A 22,004-nucleotide genomic window follows, 5' to 3' on the forward strand; every position below is an offset into this window, starting at 1 on the left:
ATGATAGCCACCGTCTTGAGCAAACCCCTGGACTATTTCTCCCCACACCATGATTTTTAATCACACTAAGTTCAGAAACAATGAAAGATCTTTTTGGCTGTTCACTTGTTTGTCTGTGAATACTGTTGCTTTTCATTTTTTTAATTTCTTGGATTTTTGAATAAATATGCCCAAACTTTCTTAGAACATAAATGATAATCTCTTCTGATCACTGTGTATGGCATATATGCTCTTACCTCTTGGATATAATTTTACTCTCTGTACACACACTTCTTACTCTGATGTCCTTATCTTACCTACATACAATAAAGATGAAAATAATATGTTTCTTTGCATATAAACTTCCACTGATGTTACAATAAAAAAACTAAAAATAAAAATCATGCCATCAAGCTTTTGAATGAATGGACGATTGAAGTATTATAAGTAAACTTTGGAAGCTTTTATAAAATTTAGAAAAATTTGAATTGTGTATGGGAGTATAACAAAAACAATAGACGTGTCTGCTGGTTTCACCAGGTATTTTTGTTTCACCTGTATCACAGAATATTTATATTTATGAAAAAGAAATAGCAAACTGAATAATTTCTCAACTAAAGAATTAGTAAACACATTTCTCGGTGGAGCTATTTTTAAATTTCAAAATGTATCCACTAACATAGTTCATGAGCAGGTGAAATATTAGAGGCTCATAAATACTTGCTAAAGTACAAAGTGATATTTCTTATCGTCTGGGAAAGCACACCAGCCAGCCATCAGCTAAGCTGGGCCTCCATTTTAGTCACTTTTTTGGTGTTACTGATCAGTGGTTTTTCTGCTGCTCCTGTGACAGCATTTAGGACAGAGGGGACAGTAGCAGAGGCAGATAGAGCCTCCTAGCCCACAGCGAAGAGACACAAGTATGTTTTGCCTCTGCAATGCAGCACTGCCAATAAGGCCTACTTGTAATCGCCATTGTGGTTGGCACTTTCTCTTTCAGACTCATACTGTCTGCCCTGTGCTAAGACCTTTTCAGCTAGAAATATTTACCTGGAGTACATTACAAATAAGAGAAGCAGCACTAACTAGGAAAGACAGCCTTCAGCTGAGGAAATCAGAAATCTGATGTCTCGTCTCTCACTGACTAGTTGACTAGTCCTCAGGGCTCTCTATCTCACATACCCATTTACAATCCCTGTGTAAAACTCTGTGTCAGGTGCTATTATGAGAGGATATCATATGCATTATATACTATTCTTAAACACTAGAGGAAGAAAGTACACTTGAAATCCATTCACTCTTTTTACTTTTGAGAGATGTGTATTGTATTTAAATTCTTATAAATGATTTTGCCTACTTTTCAAGGACAACTAAGACATGATAATGGTTATACAAAGAATACTATTAGTTTTCTTTAATATCAATCTATGTTCAGTAGAGGCTGGATAGCAAAACATTTACTCTCATTTACAGTTTATTATATACCAAGCTCTACAAAAATGGCTCAGGGAAAAGAACCTAAACATAGAAGTTAATTTTAAAATATTAACATACTAAAGATTTTAGTAGTAAAAAATGTTTTATTTTGTTTAAATGTACAGGAGAGGAATTTAAGTATAAGTTATGGGCTTGGTTACTCGCCTACTCTTCTGTGGACAAGTATTGTCATTTTTGGCTTCTGTTTTTTATTTCTTATCAATTGCTGGTTTATCTCGAAAAGGGTTAAATCCTTTGTTCTCACAGTTCATTCTACAATAACATATCTTAGTATCAGTCCTTAAAATATTATTTATATGTATTTGATATATGTGTGTAAATGTGTATAATTTCTAACCCTAATCAGTTTAGAAACAGTGGAACTTTTTCCTGGCTGCTCCAGTTTACACACACACACACACACACACACACACACACGGGTAGTATACAGTCTTCATCCATTAAGAAGCAATGATGTGATTCTTGAACATTTTCCTGGTGCATGAACTTGCGTCTTTGCCACGAGTTTAATCTGAAGGCACCTGTCCAACATAAATAATAAAAGAACATTCTAAAAATACCCACTGAAGGAATTAGGTGTGTACTGGAAATACAGTGCTATGAAGAGCCAATTACAATTTTTCGTAGCACAAACAACCAAAGGGAGAACGTTTCTCAGGAGAGGACTCTTGATTCGCAGGTGATTTTTTCATCGTGTGGAGATCTGGATCTGCTTGAGCACCAGACAAGCTTGGTGTCTTCTGAGGACGGCGCCCGGGAGCAGGAGAACATGGATGACACAAACAGCGAGCAGCAGTTCAGAGTCTTCAGAGACTTCGACTTCCTAGATGTGGAGCTGGAGGATGGAGAGGTACGGTGTATCCTCTGTACAAATAATCCCCGCACCCTTTTCCTTGACTAATGAAACTGTTCTTTTTACCTGCTAAATAATGAGTTTGTGTACCAAGATCTTTAATTGGAAAGTTGTAAACTTTATTTTGAATCAACATATTCAAAGTACAGCAGCTAAACTTTGGCAAAAGTTACCACAGCCTTCCTGTCTGAGCCCACGGCACAAGCTGCCAAGTTACTTCTAAATGGCAAAGACCTGAGTTTTGATGACCACACAAAGCCTGTATGTGTGTGTGTAGTCCCAAGCTGGACTTTAAAAAAAAATCACAAAAACATTTCAGTTCTGAGCCTGTTCACTGGTACCTGAGTAAAATATGCTAAGCATTTAATCATTTCTAATGTGAAGTTTCTCTAATTCAATTCCTTCAAAGCTTGCCTGCTACAACATGAGACCAGAGCCTGAGGGATCCAACATTTTTGTGCTTGATGAAATCATCAGAACTGGAAACAAAATACAACGCACACGAGAGAGCTCTTTGCTCTGCTTAGGTCGGTGGCTGGTGTTCTAGACACTGGAGCAGCCGAATTCAAGTCTCAGTGGGCAAATGCAGATTCATTTATTTTGGATGATAATCATGATCATAAGATACTTTCAGCTATGAATCATGTTTTTGAAAACAGGTATTGAGAGGAGGAGCATCACCTGTCAGTCACCTTCATTTCAGTAACTTAGAGGCATGTTTCACCTGAGAGGCAGTCTTTTGCCTCATGGGATCAAAACTCAGTTCACTTAAGTGAGATTGGATGATGTAAAGGTGCCTGGTTCGGAACCTGGCTCATGGTGTTGTCAGCTCATGTTTAACTGCACCCGATTTCCCAAACGGCTGTCTGCTAGTCTTACAATTGAGAAGGCAGGCCCAGATCCCAAGTTTAGGATTTCCTGCATTAGGTAGGCACCTCCTTACTTAACTACAGATTTGTGGGAAAAGATGCTTCAAGTAGCTTCTTACCTTCCCTAAAAGGATTTTATTACTGACCAACCCGCTTATGTCTAATTGAAGCCAAAGAGCCCTTTGCTTTTGTCCTTCCTGGCCCACTGATAGCCCTGGATGTCTGTCCCCGCAGGAGAGAACCGTGTCCTCAGAATAAAGAAGGTGTTCACCAATTCTTTCCCTGGAGAACAAGTTTAGCAGACCCAGTCCTTAAGCAGCATAAAGGCACTGCTATAACGCATCCTTAAAATAACTGCCAGCTTAATTTTCACCTTGAATTGCTTAAGAACCAATAAAAAGTATTGCAAGTTTTTATGATCTATAATAAATGATAGAGAAAGCATTCGCTGAATGCAGTGAGAATTGTTTTAAAAGTCTAAAGCAAAATACAACTGTTTTGAATACTTTCAAAAATGTCTCTGAGCCAGAGCTCAGAGTTCAGCCAGTGTCGAAAGATCAGCTCCCTGATCTGACAGCTGACCTAATGTTTGCTCTTCGGTTAAAATTCAAGCTTGGACACCTGTTTCCCTCTGGAAGTTACACAAGGGAGGGAAAAAACAGATGAAGCAAGAGAGGGATCATTTCCTGTCTCAGCCACAGAAAAATGTTATGTGAAACGACCTAGCAGGAATGATGTAAAGCGAAGGCATCCGACACAATTTCAGAACAGCTCATCAATTTAGTTTCTATCAAAATAAAGGAAGGAAAAATATGGGATGCCTATTACTTAAAAATAAATATTATACTAATGTTTTTCAGGGACAAAAAGTAAGGAATACTACACCTTTTTTCTGGTCTTCTCTTTATTGTCCTAGACTGCAATAACTAAAAAATCACAGTGATTATTGTATCTTTCATTGTTAAGATTTTATAAGAAACTGGCTAGGCACAGTGGCTGACACCTGTAATCCCAGCACTCTTGGAGGCTGAGGCTAGAGGATCACTTGTGTCCAGGGGTTTAAGACCAGCCTGAGCAACATAGCAAGACCTTGTCTCTACAAAAAATGAAAAATTAGCCAGGTGTGATAGCACATGCCTGTGGTCCCAGCTACTCGGGAGGCTGAGGTGGGAGGATGGCTTGAGCCCAGGAGGTCAGGCTGCAGTAAGCCATGATTGCACCACTGCACTCATACTGGGTGACTGAGTCAGACCCCATGTCCAAAAATAATAATAATAATAATTAGAAGAAGAAATTCACGGGGCTGAGAGTGTACATTTTATCCAAATAAAAGAAGGCATTTGAGAATGTTTTGTTACTTCCCAATAAAATCACAGTAAGGGATTCTAGCATTCTTGGAGTAGAAGAGTGAAGATGCCTGGACTTCAGAGTCCAACAGCTCCAGGTTTGAATTTCACCTCTGCCACTGACCTTAGCTGTATGACTTAAGCATGGATGCAATTCCTCTTGCTTCCACTTCTTTGTCTATTAAGTAGGTATAAGAATACAAGTTGAGCATTCCTCCTCTGAAAATTCAAAATCTGAAATCCTCCAAAATTCTAAACTTTTTGAACGCTAACACAACATCACAAGTGAAAGATTCTACAGCTGACCTTACGTTACAGGTCATAGTCAAAATGCAGTCAAAACTTTGTTTCATACACAAAATTATTTTAAAATTGTATAAAATTATCTTCAGGCTATGTATTTAAGGTGTATGTGAAACATAAACAAATTTCATGTTTAGACTTAGGTCCCATCCCCAAGATATCTCATTATGTACATGCAAATATTTCAAAATTTTTTAAAAATCTGAAATCCAAAATACCTCTGGTCCCAAGCATTTTGAATAAGGCATATTCAACCTCTACCTGCCTGTAGAGCTGACATAAGGATTAAATAAAATAACCTATGTATAATGTCTAGCAAAGTGTCAGGCATATAGTTGGCATTGCAAATGTTAGTCTCCTTGTATTGTCATTGGTGAATAATTTTAGTATATCCTCATCTGATAAAATTAGGCGTACTTGACTTTTAGATCAAAACACAGTTGTCAAAAAAAAGAAAGACAAGTCATTTTGTCATATCTATTCCTTTTCATTGGTCTCAGAATTTACTAAGTGATATCTACAAGAGTTTGCCCTTGAACTTCTTAAAAACTTTAAAAGATGTTATGTCTTTGCTATTAATTGCATATCAGCAGTAAGCATCATGATCACAAACACTTTTAGCTTCGTGAACAGGCTCAGGTGATGCCACCTTTATTTCCAGTTGATGACCCTCATTCGTGTTCCCATAACATTTAACAGTTTTTTCACAAATACATATTTAGGTATTCAAAAAAAAAAAAAAAAGTGTTGAGGAGACCAAAATTGTCACAGAGGTAGAAAGTTATTTCAGAAATTGTAGTAATGATTTGTTATCCCAGCTCTATCATCCACAGCCAAGGGATTTGGAATTTCTGATGTTTCATGTTGATTTTTCTCTTTGCAGTTAGTGTATATTTACCTTTGTTTTTAAGGTGCACCTACTGAAGTGTATATTGTTAGCACTGTTAGTTAATGTTGTGTTAACACTAAGAGAAATGTTCTTGAGTATCTTTAATATAATCATTGTAAATAGACCTTTTGTTTGTTTTTCTGTTCATTCAATCTGCTACCCAGGAACTTCAGGTAAGATGATGCTGTTTTTAATTCAAATATGCTAGTAGATGTTTTGCATCTTTGCAGATTTATAACAACATAATTGCTTTTTTCCTCCCTTCCAGAATATATATGCTTATTTGCGTGCATATTTCCATTTAGGTGTGTGATATAAGAGGTATTTTTCTTGGCTGCTCTAGTATGGAAATATTTTCTAAAATGTAAATAGATTTTTAAAACCTTTATATGCCTAGTTCTGAAAGTTGCATGATTATATCTCAGAGAAGTGGAGTTTTCAAATCTGATCTATGGCAATCCTATTATTTCTCATTAAGTGATTGCACAACTGGATGGGTTTTATTGTTAAATTCTTGTATTAAAACTGAAATCGGCGGGTATGAAGGCTCCCACCTGTAATCCCGGCATTTTGGGGGGCCAAGGTGCCAGATCACTTGAGGTCAGGAGTTCAAGACCAGCCTAGCCAACATGGCAAAACCCTGTCTCTACTAAAAATACAAAATTTAGCCACACCTGGAGGTGCACACCTATAATCCCAGCTACTCAGGAGGCTGAGGCAGGAGAATCCCTTGAACCCAAGAGGCAGAGGTTGTAGTGAGCCAAGATCACACCACTGCATTCCAGCCTGGGCAACAGAGCAAGACTCTGTCTCAGAAAAAAAAAAAGTGAAATTAACAATTTGCATCTAACCATATACCATATATACTTTCAATTGAATCTTTTTCCCCCCAGGAATTAAAGGCTATCTCTATCTCTGTGTAGTGACTAGATAACTTTTCATCTGAACCAGGGCCCTTTTGAGAGTAAAAGGCAGTACTAATAATATTTATGCCCAAACAGTAGGCATTAAAACTGGGATCATCCTGGACAAAGTGGCCTATGATCAGTCTCTATCTAGGTATATCAGACTTACTCTAAGTAGAACATTTGGGGGAGTATATTTTGACCACAGTATACCCAAATTTCTTCAACAATAATTCTTGTTTGACAGAGTTCCAATATGAAAAAATATGTGTCAAAAAATAGTACTTCTAACATTTCTAGAATGTTTAATCATTAATACTTTCCCATCTCAGTATAAATTCTGAGTGGTTTTTAAGTTTGATAACTGACATATACAGAACGTTCATCTGGACTAGCCATCCTCTGCATTTTCTCACATGTAGGAAACTGTTTTGACTTTTCACTTTGTATGTAACATAAAATACAAATCTGACGTTTGGGGGAGAGGAGGGATGGAGGGTGGGTCTCCCACTAGGGCCATGCTGAGAAAGCCTGGTTGAGTTTTAATCACCATGGCCTTTAACCAGGGCCAGACTGCAACACTGTTCCATCTCAACCTCTCAGCCACCACCAGGGGAACCATTTCAACACCCTTACCTCTAATGGAGATGCTACATCCTCCAGCAAGACAGCCAAACCTTATTCCTGCAAGAACAGCTTTCCCTGCCTTCCTATTTTCACACCTGATTGGTTCAGGTCTTCACCAGAGCTGCCACCAAACCAGCACTAGCAGTGACCTGTGCCTGGGTAGCGTTCTCCCACCTGGATGTCTGTGTTCCTCTGCAAGCTCGTGGTTCTGTCTCAGGTGCAGTGTGGGAGAACTCCAGAATCGCAGCCTAAGATAGTTCATCCAACCCTTCCAGTCATTTGGCACAAGAGAGTCAGTTTTGTGAATTTGTGTTTGTATATTTTTCCCTATAATTTTCACATTCTTCTCTTTTTACTCTGTATAGTTAGTATTCTGATTTTTCTGTATTTTTTTCCTCTCTTTACACATTGGATTTTCCTTTTTCTTCCCAGAACTTTTGCCTCTTTCATATATATCTTTTTTAATTTTCTCACTGCAATGGCTATTTTTAAAATCCCAGTACAACAGTTAGCCATTTTCCATCAGAAAAAAAGAAAAAATTATGTGGTGGTAATTTAGCACAGCAGATACTGGATGTTAGAAACAATATTCCGAGTCTGCATTCTCTTTTATAATCAAACAGCCCTAAGAGCAATCATAAATATCATATGTGAGGATGAATAATGATAATTTCCATATCTTATCCAGATTGTGCTTAGGATTTGTACCTCTTGCCTTCTACCATGAATAGCCCAAGCAGACTTTGGAAAAGCTACACCTCTGTTATATGACAGATCCGTGAAAATGGCAAGCTTGTTTCTCTTTAAGGAGACAGACACGACCCTTAAAACAGAGGGAAATCAATACATGATAATGCTCATAAGTTTAACGGTAACTCACATCTCTCATAGTATGTTGTTCACTGAGCTCTCATCAGAAAAAGTTGTTTTATTTTATTTCAATGAACCATCAGGCAGTGTTTCAAATTACCAGTAAATGAAAAGGTTCTCTGCTAGATTTTGCCAGATCATTTGTTTAGGTTAAAATTTGCTCAGTCAGCTGAGTAATATTTTTCTTCCTTTATTTCTGTCTTAACAGAGAGAAAAATAAAACCCAAATCCATTTCTAGAAAAAAAAAAGTTATGTTATCAAATACACTTGTTTAATAACTGATGGTTTGCAGAGAAAGTCTGAATGCAACTAAAAGCTTTCTTTAACACTTACATGGCCACTTAAGCTAGTTCTCAGTAATTCAAAATATACAAATCAACATTATTATTTGAGGCCAGGTGCAGTGGCTCATGCCTGTAATCTCAGCACATTGGGAGGCCAAGGTGGGTGGATCACTTGAGGTCAGGAGTTCGAGACCAGCCTGGCAACATGGCAAAAACCCAGTCTCTACTAAAAATACAAAAAATTAGCCTCGCGTGGAACCTGGAAGGTGGAGGTTGCAGCGAGCTGAGATCATGCCACTGCACCACTCCAGCCTGGGCGACAGCAAGACTGTCTCAAAAGAAGAAAAAAAAAAAAAACAGTAATAGGCCGGGCGCGGTGGCTCACGCCTGTAATCCCAGCACTTTGGGAGGCCGGGGTGAGTGGATCATGAGGTCAGGTAATCAAGACCAGTCTGGCCAACACAGTGAAACTGTCTTTACTAAAAATACAGAAAATTATCCAGGTGTGGTGGCGCGTGCCTGTAATCCCAGCTACTCAGGAGGCTGAGGCAGGAGAATGGTGTGAACCTGGGAGGTGGAGGTTACAGTGAGCCGAGATGGTGCTGTTGCTCTCCAGCCCAGGTGACAGTGCGAGACTCCATCTCAAATAATAATGATAATAATAATAATAATAGTAGTAATAATAATTGGTACTGAGTCCAGGAAATTAACAGTTTTCTACACTGGGACAATTATTTAAACAATAACCTAAAGCAAAAATTAAGGTGTTGCCGCTCTGGCCTCTGCATAGTGCATGATCCATCAGACTTTGCCCAGCTGCTCTGATAGTCTTTAACTCTGCATTGTGTCTGTGAAAACCGCTGTGGCAGAAATAGGCTGGAATGTTTACCTAATGCTCTTCCACTAAATACCCAAAGGATTCTGGAATGTGCTACAAGCATAGCTCCTACATTTTTCTCCTTCTGAAAACAGTACTAAACAGGGGCTGACCTCAGGGTGGTGGGAGTGGGTGACACCTCTTTTGAAGTTTTCATACTAATGGTCTCTTTCCTACAGATTTTTGAAAACAGATCATTGGTAGTGTTTACCAAAATCAACTTTTTAAAAAATGTAATTATTCCCCACCATGCCAAAGAAAAGTATGTCATCACTTCTACCTATGACTTCACATGAGTTTACATGAAAATAGTGTGCTTTTACGCTTTTTCACGTCGGGTAAACAAGAGTTTTGATGCCAAAGTAGATGAGGGCCTGAGAGTTAATAATGACCATATTTGTTCCTAAGCTGTGACTAATTGAATGTGTGAACATGTGAGTGCAAGAGGATTTCGGCATAAAAAAAAACTGGCTGATGGTGTGATTTCAGGGTGAGAGTATGGACAATTTCAACTGGGGAGTGCGCAGACGTTCTCTGGACAGCCTGGACAAGTGTGATATGCAGATTCTGGAGGAGCGCCAACTGTCAGGAAGCACTCCCAGCCTGAATAAAATGAACCATGAGGACTCCGATGAGTCATCTGAGGAGGAGGACCTCACAGCCAGCCAGATCCTGGAGCACTCAGACCTAGTAAGTAGCAGCTCTCCCACTCTAGGAATTGGGAGGCTTATTTTTTGTAACTAATGCAGGAGTCTGGTTTCCAGTTGCAGCCAAGGAAACTTTCCACAGCTGCTGAACTAAAATCGGAACTGTCAGGTGGTGTCTAATGGGTTCTAACTGGCAAAGTCTTCTCTGTAGGTTGCAGATGGAAACAACGACTGGGGTCCATGTGATTCACCCTGAAAGCCAGCAGATCTGTTAAGGCCTAGATTTTTCACAAATACTTTTATGATTCTGGAATCTTGTTAAAAATTCCCCAGATCTCTAAAGTGTGGAGATATGACAGACGTTTTGATGTGATTATCTGAAAATGCCTAGATTACTAACTGCTATGTTTAAGGTCCAAAAATGGTGAAATGTAGAAGTTTAAAAATTAAGACATATTAACCAACAACTAGAGAATTGGAGCTTTTAAAGAAAGAGAACTTCATACTATGTTTAATTTCCTTTGCTTTTTAAACAGATCATGACTCTCTCCCCCTCTGAAGAGACGAATCCCATGGAGCTGCTCACCACAGCCTGCGACTCGACCCCTGCAGACCCTCATTCCTTTAACACCAGAATGTCCAGCTTTGATGCTTCCTTGCCTGATATGAATAATCTGCAGATTTCTGAGGGTTCAAAGGTGAAGAGATTTTAACAATGATGATTTGTACTTCCCTTAAAACACTTAAAAAAAAAAAAAGCACTTCCAATTTTCTGAGAATTCTTAAGGGGTCTCAAGTAGAAAGACTATCTTTATCTTTTTCTTTCTCTCTTTTTTAAAATAATAGAAGTTTGTACACCTGAGCCTATGTTTTGAAGTTGTTTTACCCCCACAAACTTGAGCAGCCATCTTCTTCTTGGCTGAAAGACTTGATTTGAGGTCTTTCTAAAATGAGACATTTCGCATGAACACTGCTGGTGGATGGCAAAACCAGTGGTGTATGTCTGAGATCGCTGTGACGGGGAAACTTCTGGTCTTTGTCATGAGTTTTATAAAACAATATACTAAGTGAGGTGTGGGTGTATGCACGTATTTGGGGAAATTTTTTCCTATGTAGGAAACAATTATACAATGTGTACATTGATTCAGTGCTTGCCTTTTGGCATACTATCAGAATTTTTAACGTCGATCACGGTCTCATGCCAGATTCGCACAAAACTCTTCTCTCCAGAGTCTGTGAGGAGAAAAGTAACTAATGGATGTAATTTTCTTCATTTAAAAAAATCTAACAGTGTATATTTCATTTAAAGTTTATTTTATTAAAATGTCCTGAAAACCATCCACTTGCATGCTTTGCCCACATCTATGCCCATCAGTATAGAATTGTGTTTCCTTTTAGTAGAAATACAAAAATAATCAATTGCTGTCAAGATAGAGTCAAGCACTCTCTATCATGAGTTTGGTTATGGTTGTGCAAGTTCAAAAGAAAAAATAAAATTGAAAAAAAAATTTATAAAAGTATATTCCTTCCGACACTTCTAATGGAAAAATATAATATTGGCTATTCTATATTCTCTGATAGTCTAGTAAAAATAGATCAGAAATCTAGGAAAATCTATGTGCTTTAAACCAAGGGCAATCACCAAATTATACTTACCTAAAAATATTGAAGCTTAAATAGTAATTATTTCTAAAATTGCTTCATTGCAAAGGTACTACAATCAGGATTCTTGGAATTAGCAGAGTTCTTTTTTAGCCAAAAGAAAAAAAAAAAAGCCCAGAAAGAAAAGTTGTCTAAGTTAAAATTCTAAGATTATGAAATTAAATTTCATAGAAAAAACAACAAAGTATAGGTGAAGTTATTCGCATTTGATATTTGTCAATGTGAATATGGTCATTTTCTCTACTTTTCTATTTTGAATGCTAAAAACATATAGATTTCTCATAGAAAGTACTACCTAAGGCCAGGCACTTTGGCTCACACCTGTAATCCCAGCACTTTGAGAGGCCGAGGTGGGTGGATCACGAGGTCAGGAGTTCAAGACCAGCCTGGCCAAGATGGTGAAACCCTGTCTCTACTAAAAATACAAAAAAATTAACTGGGCTTGGTGGCGGGTGCCTATAATCCCAGCTACTCAGGAGGCTGAGGCAGAGAATTGCTTGAACCCAGGAGGTGGAGGTTGCAGGTGGCTGAGATCACACCACTGCACTCCAGCCTGGGCAACAGAGCAAGACTCGGTCTCAAAAAAAAAAATAAAATAAAAAAATAAAAGTAATACCTAAGTAATAGATCTCATCCTATCAAGGAAAAGTCAAGTTCCATTTCTGAAGAGCTATCCCTGTTTTTCACTTAAGTTGCATTTCTGCAATGTTTGATATATCTATGATATTAGAGAAAATAAAAGATATTTTAATAAGAACTCATCCGTTCTCTAATGGATTAAATGTATGTACTCCAATAACCTAGACCAGGAACCAGTGGCCAGCCTCGTTGGCAGCACTGTAGTTTTAAAAAGCAGATATGGATCAACATCTCAAACTCAGTATTTACCAGCAATTCCTCCAAAGACATGAGATATCTTCTTTCCCTAATATATTTTTACCATTCCTGGTCATTTTCCCTATTAATTCTAGAGTCAAAGTATAATATATATTTTTTATATATGTATTTACACACTGAATGAGTGAACAGATGTTAACTCGAGATAAAGCTCTAATTCATATACACTTCTATTTTGCCTTGCTTTTGTTTTGTTTTAAGAAAATGACTCACTGTAACATGTACATCTTTCTTCCTCCCCCTTCTGATCTGTAATCCAGTTGCCTTCCTTCCTCTCCTAAAGAACAATCAGTCCTCCTTTTTCCCCTGGCCCAGGCCCAAACCCAACCTCTTTTTCCATTTTACTTGCTATGTCTCTTTCCTGCCTCTCACTGATCCTGGTTCTGCCTGCCCTAGAGCCCTTTCATTGTACTGTTCATTCCACGTTTTGTAGTCAGGTAAGAGCAGATACTCATATCTGTTATCTTTAGGGGGTATTCTCAAGGGTAAAGCATACATGCAAATGGATCTTAGAGCATCCCCTATATGGAAAGACCGAGCAACCCAGCAGGCTTAGGGAAGGACTCTGAATCACTTGTGCACACCACAGGTATCCTGGGCATCTACTGTGCCAGGCCCTGATGATTCTACGTTCCATTGGTAAAGGGGTTCTATATTAGAGAATTAACTCTGGATAGGCTTGCTTTAGAAGGCTGGGTTTAGACAATGAAAGGAGTTCTGAATCCTAACGCAGTGTTTCTTGTCCCAGCTCCAACTCTGATTTTGGACCTGATATTAGACAAGTCCCTTTCCCACATGGAGCATTGTTTCCTCATCTGCAAAATGTGGAGGTTGGACTGGAGGTCTTGATGGTCTTTTCCAAGTTGAGCGTTCATACCCTGTAAGCATGGGCCAAGTATGAAAATCTACTGGGAGCCCCTTTGGGTACTGTTATGAAAGAGATTGAAAAGAAGATAAAGAATGAACAGTACTTCAGAGAATTCCTGAGTCCAGCCTAGAAACAGACTATACTGTAGCTAGAAAACAAATGTCCCCATTTCTATCACCATCAGCATTTCGGTCTCTCTTATTTGTTCCTTAGTTGAACAGGTTGTCCTGTATGTATTCTTACACATTGGGGGATTCTTTTGTCTTTTTATTCTTCCAGGGTGAAGCTGTTCGTGAGGAGGAGGACACCACTGTGCATGAGGATGATCTTTCTAGTTCTATCAATGAACTTCCAGCAGCTTTTGAATGCAGCGACAGCTTTAGCCTGGATATGACTGAGGGGGAAGAAAAAGGCAATCGGGCCCTGGACCAGTTTACCCTGGCGAGGTAATGGAGCCCTTGGCTGATGTGAGTGGTGTGAATGTGCATGGTACATTGTGTGGCATTCACACTCAAGTTAAGTGTCACCCTGGCACTGCTGGGACATCCTAATGAAGGAGTTCAAAGTGACATGTATCATGGCGGGCTCTCAGCTGAGTTAGAGTCATCCAGTCCCATTATAGGGCCTCATGTGGAATGAAGAAGGGACACTTACATATAAATTCATAAGGCCAGAAAGCAACATAAAAAGCAAAGGAAGAGCCTGGGAACATGGTCCAGACCTTGGAAGCTTTGAAGATAAGCAAGACTTGGCAAGCCTTGGAAATAAGCTCTTTCCATGTTCTAAAACACTGGAACAAGAGGCTCTTTATACAGTAAATACCTACTCTTTAAGTGGGTGTCTTTTGGCCTGGTGGCTGATATTTCTGAGACTAGTGAGATATAGAAACAGAAAAAAAAATGTGAAGAGAAATAGATAAAAACATCAGAGGTTAGACTAATCCAGCATCTAGAATAAATCACAAATAGTAATGCTACAGATCTACTTCAGGAGAAGAAAGTTGAGATCCTAAAATTACCCTTCTGAAAGTTGAAAATAAGAACTAAGTAAAAGCTTCTGAGATGCTAGACAAAGGCCTTCTGTTACAGTAAGCAATGTCTGTCCATCAAAGGAAAAGGTTAAGGTAATACCTAGAGAAGAATTTGACCTTTCATTTTTGATTCATTATCTCTTCTTTCTTCTTGCCTCTCTGTCTCTCTTTCCCTACGTATCTCTGGTTTCCTTGTCTCCCTCCACCTTTGTCTTCCAGGCATTTGTGCATATGCATTTATTAATACTCTCCCTCCAGAAAGGAAAAATTAGAAGATTCAAAATTTATATAATTTTTCATAATGAAAAATGAAGAATGAAACTGCCAAAGCATAGGACTGTGGTTTACTTTGGGGCATGGCCTCTGTGAAAGTGAGAGGCATTGCTGAAGGCTAAAAGAGGTACCAAGTCTATAGAAAGGGAATCAGAAATGGAGGAATCACAGAAATTCTAGAGGTGCAAATTCTATTTCCTTGAATCATGAAAGAATCTCAGTGACCTCTTGCCAGGCGCGGTGGCTCACACCTGTAATCCTACCACTTTGGGAAGCCGAGCTGGGTGGATCACTTGAGGCCAGGAGTTCAAGACTAGCTGGTCAATATGGTGAAACACTGTCTCTACTAAAAATACGAAAATTAGCTGGTCATGGTAGCACACGCCTGTAGTCCCAGCTACTCTGGTGACTGGGGCACGAGAATTGCTCGAACCCGCGAGGCAGAAGTTGCAGTGAGCCGAGATCACGCGACTGCACTCCAGCCTGGGCGACAGAGCGAGACTGTAGTCCCAGCTACTCCTGAGGCTGAGGCAGGAGAATGGCGTAAACCCGGGAGGCGGAGCTTGCAGTGAGCTGAGATCCGGCCACTGCAGTCCAGCCCGGGCTACAGAGCAAGACTCCGTCTCAAAAAAAAAAAAAAAAAACAAACAAACAAACAAACACACCAAAGAGAATCGCAGTGACTGCTGAGTGAAAGCCAAGACCCCAAAGCAACTTCAAAAGGAAGAGGGGGTAGAATAGCTACCTCATTTTGCCGACTCTCAGGGTGAGAATTTATAAAACCCAGTATAGGATGAGAAGGACATCACTTCTTGACATAGTCATTTTCATTTTTTCCAGCTTTGGAGAAGGTGACAGGGGAGTCTCTCCCCCTCCCTCGCCCTTCTTCTCAGCCATCCTTGCCGCCTTTCAGCCCGCAGCCTGCGACGATGCCGAGGAGGCCTGGCGCAGCCACATCAACCAGCTTATGTGCGACTCAGACGGCTCCTGTGCTGTGTATACATTTCATGTGTTCTCCTCCTTGTTTAAGGTATGTGTGCTCACTGAAAGTGCAGGGGACTTAGTTTCTAAGGGGAGCCAGGTAGCTTCGAATTTAAGGAGAGGTTGTTCTTTTGTTCTGGGGTTATACTACTGTATTTTCTCTTCCAGACACCCCTAAATTTCCTCTGACTTAAAAATTTCTTCTATTTACCCTTAATCTCATCATCCTTCTCAACATGGTATTGGTGATTTAGGCTGCCATGAAGTACCTTTCATTCCTGCCTTTCTTGGTGTTACTGACATCACCAGTCTTCAGCAGCCATAACATCGGGACCATTAAAAGAATCTTCTGCCAGGCCTATCCTCCATCCCACCCCCCTTTACCTCTCTTTCGTTTTTATTACTTTTATCTTTCCTTTCCTTGTCTTTTCTCAGTTTCCGACTCTATGAATTCCTTAGCATGCCAGCCATAGCTGTGAACACTTGCTTACACCCTTGCGTTGCTTTTGAACAGATGAAAAGTCATTCTTGCTGTTGTGGCAGGTTGCTGTGCACTGCAGATTTCGTTTTATGAAATGGGAAAATGCCACCTACTTGGTAGCCCTTAAGAATCAGGCCAGTCTAACAACTGCCTCTCCCGCGTGAACCACAGCCCCACCGTCCATAGTGTCTTTGTGCAAACGGTAATGAATGTCCCTGCCTCCAGAGGGGTGCAGTACCACACTTGGCCAGCAGAGTGCAGGTGGGATTTCAACCCCACTTCCAACTCCTCAACCAGACACCCTAGCATCTTGCACACACAGCTCTCTGTGGCAGTCTCATGTGTGGATACCTTAAATCTCGCTTGTTACCTCATAACATAATTACAATGACTGCTTCCCATTAACTCCTCTAGGCATCTTTCTGTAAACTTTCATCCTCCAAATTTCATCAAATAATTGGCAGGAGTAGGAGGTGGCAAAAGAAACATGCCTTGCTGTGAAGAAACACCAGAGCTCTTTGAAGGCCATTGCAGTTAACTAGAATTATGTCTGAGCTTGAAGCAGATACTGACTGTGAAAATGGCAGTGCTGGGAATAATGAGGCCTGGAAGCTACGAAGATGAGGTTGTAGGGGAAGATTTGTTGATGTAGAAACATGGTTACCAATATTCTAGTTAAAGAGAAAGCTAGTTTAAATATATGTGTGTGTGTGTGTGTGTGTGTGTGTGTGTATAGATTAGTATTACTTTTTTTTAAATGCCTAGAAAATAATGAAAATTATACACCAGAATATCATTGTGTCTTCTCAGGGTAATGAAATTTTGGGTGTTTTTTATTTCCTTATTTTTTTGGGGGGGGGAACAGAGTCTTGTTCTGTCACCCATGCTGGAGTGAGTAGCATGATCTCGGCTCACTCCGCCTCCCAGGTTCAAGCGATTCTCCTGCCTCAGCCTCCCAGGTAGCTGGGATTACAGGCATGAGCCACTGTGCCTGGCCAATTTCCTGTTTTTCTATAATAAAAAACGCTTTTCTTTCAATGTTTTCTTAAGCATATTTTTTCATAACTCATTAGACAGAACTCCCATGGATAATACAAGGGGAAAAAATGGAAAGGAACTATCTAGTTCCAACTTTGAATAGACTTGAATTTTGGATGAATGACCAGACAGAACAGTTAGAATCTAGTTAAACTTATGTAACTGTTGAGTTCTGTATATCCTGAGTATATCATGGGAGAGGGACAATAATTTAGTTGGACTGAGAGAAGGGGCCCTCAAATCACCTTCAGGAAGAGCCAGGGCTGAAGGGAAAGGCAGGAAAATAAGGAATGATATATCAAAAGTGCAAAACTGAAATTATGTCCCTCTGAAATGGGTTGTTAAGAAGTCTTGGGGAGTAGGAGACCCCATAGGTAAATCTGCCTTAAAATATCATTTCCGCATTTCAGTAGCCAGTGTCCCTTGACCTCGGTTCTGCTCTGAGGTTAATGGCATTGCAGCAGGTTGCTGTACATTGTAATTTCTTTTTATGGTATAGGAAGGTGCCTCCTACTTAGTAACCCTTAAGAATCAGGCCAATCAGCCAGGCACAGTGGCTCACGCCTGTAATTCCAACACTTTGGGAGGCCGAGGTGGGAGGACCACCTGAGGTCAGGAATTCGAGACCAGCCTGGCCAACATGGTGAAACCCTGTCTCAACTAAAAATACAAAATTAGCCGGGCATGGTGGCACATGCCTATAATCCCAGCTACTCGGAAGGCTGAGGCAGGAGAATCACTTGAACCTGGGAGGCAGAGGTCGCAGTGAGACGAGATCACACCACTGCATTCCAGCCTGGGCAACAAAGTGAGACTCTGTCTCCATTAAAAAAAACAAACAAACAAAAGATTACTTATTAATCTGTTATTCTAGTGAGCAGAAGGTTAGGCAAAACTGAAATAATCTATTTGGAATAATTTCAAATGCAGGATGACATATTTTTAGCTAACATAAAAGCGAACTCTGTTTTTGAGCCTGGAGGCCCTTCCTAGAATCCATTTTTGGAGAATTATGCACCAGTAGTGCAGACAGCTGCTTGGACTGGTTAACTTGGAGTCTTACTTGTAGTGCTCTTTCAACTTCTTCAATTACTCTAAGTGAAAACCTGGTAGAAACTTGAATGGGCACATTAATGTCATGTCTGAGATGAACCTGGGGCTGGAGGAGATGTTAGATTTAAGACAGAAAACAGTTGGCTGCTAAAAGATAAGAATTCTAGAAATACTTTGAACATTAAGCCAGATTGAAAATGTAAAGCAAACTACCAGAAAGCTATTATTTGAGGTAAATTTAATGTTAAGGATTGAGAGGCAAAGCAACTTATTATATTTTTCTAAAAGCTTTTTTTTTTTTTTTTTTTTTTTTTTGAGATGGAGTTTCACTCTTGTTGCCCAGGCTGGAGTGCAATGGCACGATCTCAGCTCACTGCAACCTCCACCTCCCAGGTTCAAGCGATTCTCCTGCCTCAGCCTCCTGAGTAGCTGGAATTATAGGCATGCACCACCACGCCCGGCTAATTTTGTATTTTTAGTAAGGACGAGGTTTCACCATGTTGGTCAGGCTGGTCTTGAACTCCTGACTTCAGGTGATCCACCTGCCTTGGCTTCCCAAAGTGCTGGGATTACAGGAGTGAGCCACTGTGCCCGGCCTCTAAAAGCTCTTTTTAAAGAATGATTAATAATATATATTTAAGTTTGGCTGTTATGGGTCATTTTTATTGGAGTTATTGGATTATTCATGCTTAATTTGACAGTCCTGCACAGTACTTTCTCTCTGCCTAGAACGGTCATCTCCCCTTGTCCCTGGGCTGCACTCCCAGTTACATTCAAAGCCCTGACTGGGTGTCACTTCAGTGAGTAAAGCCTTCTGTTACTTCTTTCTCCCTGCCCCTGGCATCTCAGGATTTTGTGCTTGCATCCGTTACACTTGTGACTCTATATGGTAATAACTTGTTTAGGTGTCTGTCTGCCATAAAGAGGGCAAGTGCTTAGTAAATGTAGGAAGAATAAATGGAAACCTTCAACACACAGCTTCTAACTTCATGTCAGTAGACCAGCAGGTTCATTACCAAGACTGACAGGTCAGCCATGGTCCGCAGCTGCAGCCACCATTCAGCCTGACTTCCTCTCCCACCTACCCAGGTATGCAGGTAGCATAAGGAAGGCAGAAGGGAGGCCCTGTCTACACCCTCTACCTGCCTGGCACCTGGCAGCCCACCAGTTGAGATGCTGATGAGGCATAAAGAGAAAAGAGTTGTATGGGATGGTGATTTCTTGGTGGAAAAAGAGTACAGTGAAGTCAGACTAGCCTTTGAAGTTAAACCTAGGTTCAAATTCCAGTTCTGGCCACTTACTAGCCTTCTAGGCCTGCAGACAGTCCTTACGTTCTCCAAGCCTCAGTGTCCTCCATAGTACAATGGAAGCAAAAACAGTGTCTATGAGTTTTATCTTTCAAAGACTACTTATGACAGCTCACATGGAGAAAGCTCAAGCCGTGCGTCTAGCAGGCTGTCAGCATAGGCTGGCTGCTCCCATTTGGCTGCTCTTCCTTATAGTCATTGGCATGTCCTTTGTGGCCCTGGCCCCACCACAGAGTCTGGATCTTCTGGTGAGAGCCCAGAGGTGACTGACTGCCCACCACAGAGAGTTCTGCAGCCCTGGCACGCCGTGAGCCACGTCCACTGGGGACTCTCTAGCCACTTCTGAGAGAATACTCAGATTGCAGGAGAGAGACTAAAGAGAACAAAGCTAACTCCCAAGTGATAAAACTGGCCATAGGAGTGAAAGGCCTCAGATGTCCCATCCAGTGTCCTCGCAGAAGATGACCCCTTCCCCTGAGAGGGGCTGATGTGCCATTTGTTGTCTGGTAACAGTTCACTCTCTAGGATCTTTGGCCACTCCAGCAGCAAGGCAGTGGGTTCAGGCTTCACAGCATCCACGTCCAGAGAGCAACACAGTTGTGGAGAGGGGGAGAAGAAAGTACTAAAAATTAAAATGCAAATGAGCTGGAAGGTGGGGACAGGCATGGGCCCTGGGGGGACTCACTTGGATTTGAATTTCTTTTTCATCAGTGTATTGAATCCATCACCCTATGGAGCTTATCTGCAGTAATAATAATAGAATAATTTTTTTAAATGCATACCTCCTGTTTTGCTTTTTAATATTACATTTATACTTAAGAACTTTCTCAGCCCTGATCAGACGCTATATGAAAGTAATACTTGAAGCAAAATAGGTATTACTAAAATACGCTGGGAATGAAATACATTAGACCTGCTTTCTGCCTGTTATGAGTCATTTGCCATTTCCTTACAATGTCTGTTTACTGTGTCCCAACATTTCCCTGTAAGTATGAATACAGTGTTTCCGTGTGTGGTTGGATTTTGGAAGAGGTAGGGAGGAGGTCATTGTGAAAGTAATTTGGTTTTAAAAACAAGGAAGTGGTTTCTGTCGGTCCAGTGTGGACATTTTTCCAAGTGTCTCAGTCATCATATTTTCTTCTTGTTGCTCGTGAGAATATCATCATCATGCGTCACATAATGTCACCAAATTATATAATGTGTGATGGAATTCACAAGAAAACAAAACTGAATTTATAGCCCCTAAATATCACTGACTTTATATGTGGCTCTGAAGTTCCCTGACAGATCGAGTCTTCGCTGTATAAGAAAAAATAAGCCAGGATCTTACCTTATCCTTAGGTAACAAGGAAAGAACTCTACACTATTTGGGGACCTGAATCCTAATCCCAGCTCTGCCACTCAACCAGCTATGCAATGGTAGACATGGAATTTCGGTTTCTTTCAGCTCTAACATTGTTAGTTTTGGGTCTTTTATTTAATTGACATAAAACCAACTTACCACAGAGATAGGAGTATGTGATACATTCTACCAAGATTCTCAGATATATCAAATAAATTAAAAAATAAATAATATGCAATATGGTTGGCATTTTTCTAATATAACTTATAAAGAACCAAAAGCCTGCTATTGTTTAGGGGACATGCTAATTTCTCCTTAACAGGATAGATAGTGTTTTTCATGGATTAGGTTTGACAACCCAAAAAGCAGTGATATCACTGGGGAAAGCCAATGCGTAAGGACTGCAATTCTTTTTTTGTTGTTGTTAAATAGTTTGTTCTTTTGTTAACGACATTGTATAGGCTGGGTGCGGCGGCTCATGCCTGTAATCCTAGCACTTTGAGAGACTGAGGCAGGAGGATTGCTTGACCCCAGGAGTTAGAGACCAGCCTGGGCAACATAGCAAGACCCCATCTCTAAAAAAAAAAAGTTTTAAAAGTTAGCTGGGTATGGTAGCACACACCTATGGTGCCAGCTACCTGAGAGGCTGAGGTGAGCTGATTGCTTGAGCCCAGGAGTTTAAGGCTGCAGTGAGCCATGTTTGTGCCACTGTGCTCCAGCCTGAGTGACAGAGCAAGACCCTGTCTCAAAAACAAAACAAAAAACACTGTTTGCTAGAAGTTCAGGGGGGTAAAAGTGTTTTTTGTTTGTTTGCTTTTGCTGGTTTTTTTTTTTTTTTTTTTTTTTTTTTTTTTTTTTTGAGATGGAGTCTTTCTCTGTTGCTCAGCCTGGAGTGCAGTGGTGCAATCTCGGCTCACTGCAACCTCCATCTCCCGGGTTCAAGCAATTCTTCTGCCTCAGCCTACCAAGTAGCTGGGTTTACAGGTGCACACCACCATGCCCAGCTAATTTTTTTGTATTTTTTTTTTAAGTAGGGACGGGGTTTCACTGTGTTGGCCAGGCAGGTTTTGAACTCCTGACCTTGTGATCCTCCTGCCTCAGCCTCCCAAAAAAGTGTTCTTATTT

General features: G+C 40.3%; 1 protein-coding gene across 3 annotated transcripts in view; it reads left to right on the plus strand.

The window, feature by feature from the left end:
• FRY (FRY microtubule binding protein) overlaps positions 1-22,004 on the plus strand; it is a 274,917-nt gene that overhangs the window by 226,828 nt on the left and 26,085 nt on the right. For all 3 annotated transcript variants that reach the window (XM_037986846.2, XM_007960079.3, XM_073013220.1), the window contains exons 51-55: positions 2,156-2,326; positions 9,790-9,990; positions 10,484-10,645; positions 13,654-13,820; positions 15,518-15,707. In XM_037986846.2, the coding sequence (XP_037842774.1) occupies positions 2,156-2,326; positions 9,790-9,990; positions 10,484-10,645; positions 13,654-13,820; positions 15,518-15,707 (891 nt within the window). The remainder of the gene's footprint in view (positions 1-2,155; positions 2,327-9,789; positions 9,991-10,483; positions 10,646-13,653; positions 13,821-15,517; positions 15,708-22,004) is intronic.

Source organism: Chlorocebus sabaeus, chromosome 3 (genome assembly GCF_047675955.1).
Source record: "Chlorocebus sabaeus isolate Y175 chromosome 3, mChlSab1.0.hap1, whole genome shotgun sequence".
Lineage (NCBI taxonomy): Eukaryota > Metazoa > Chordata > Mammalia > Primates > Cercopithecidae > Chlorocebus > Chlorocebus sabaeus.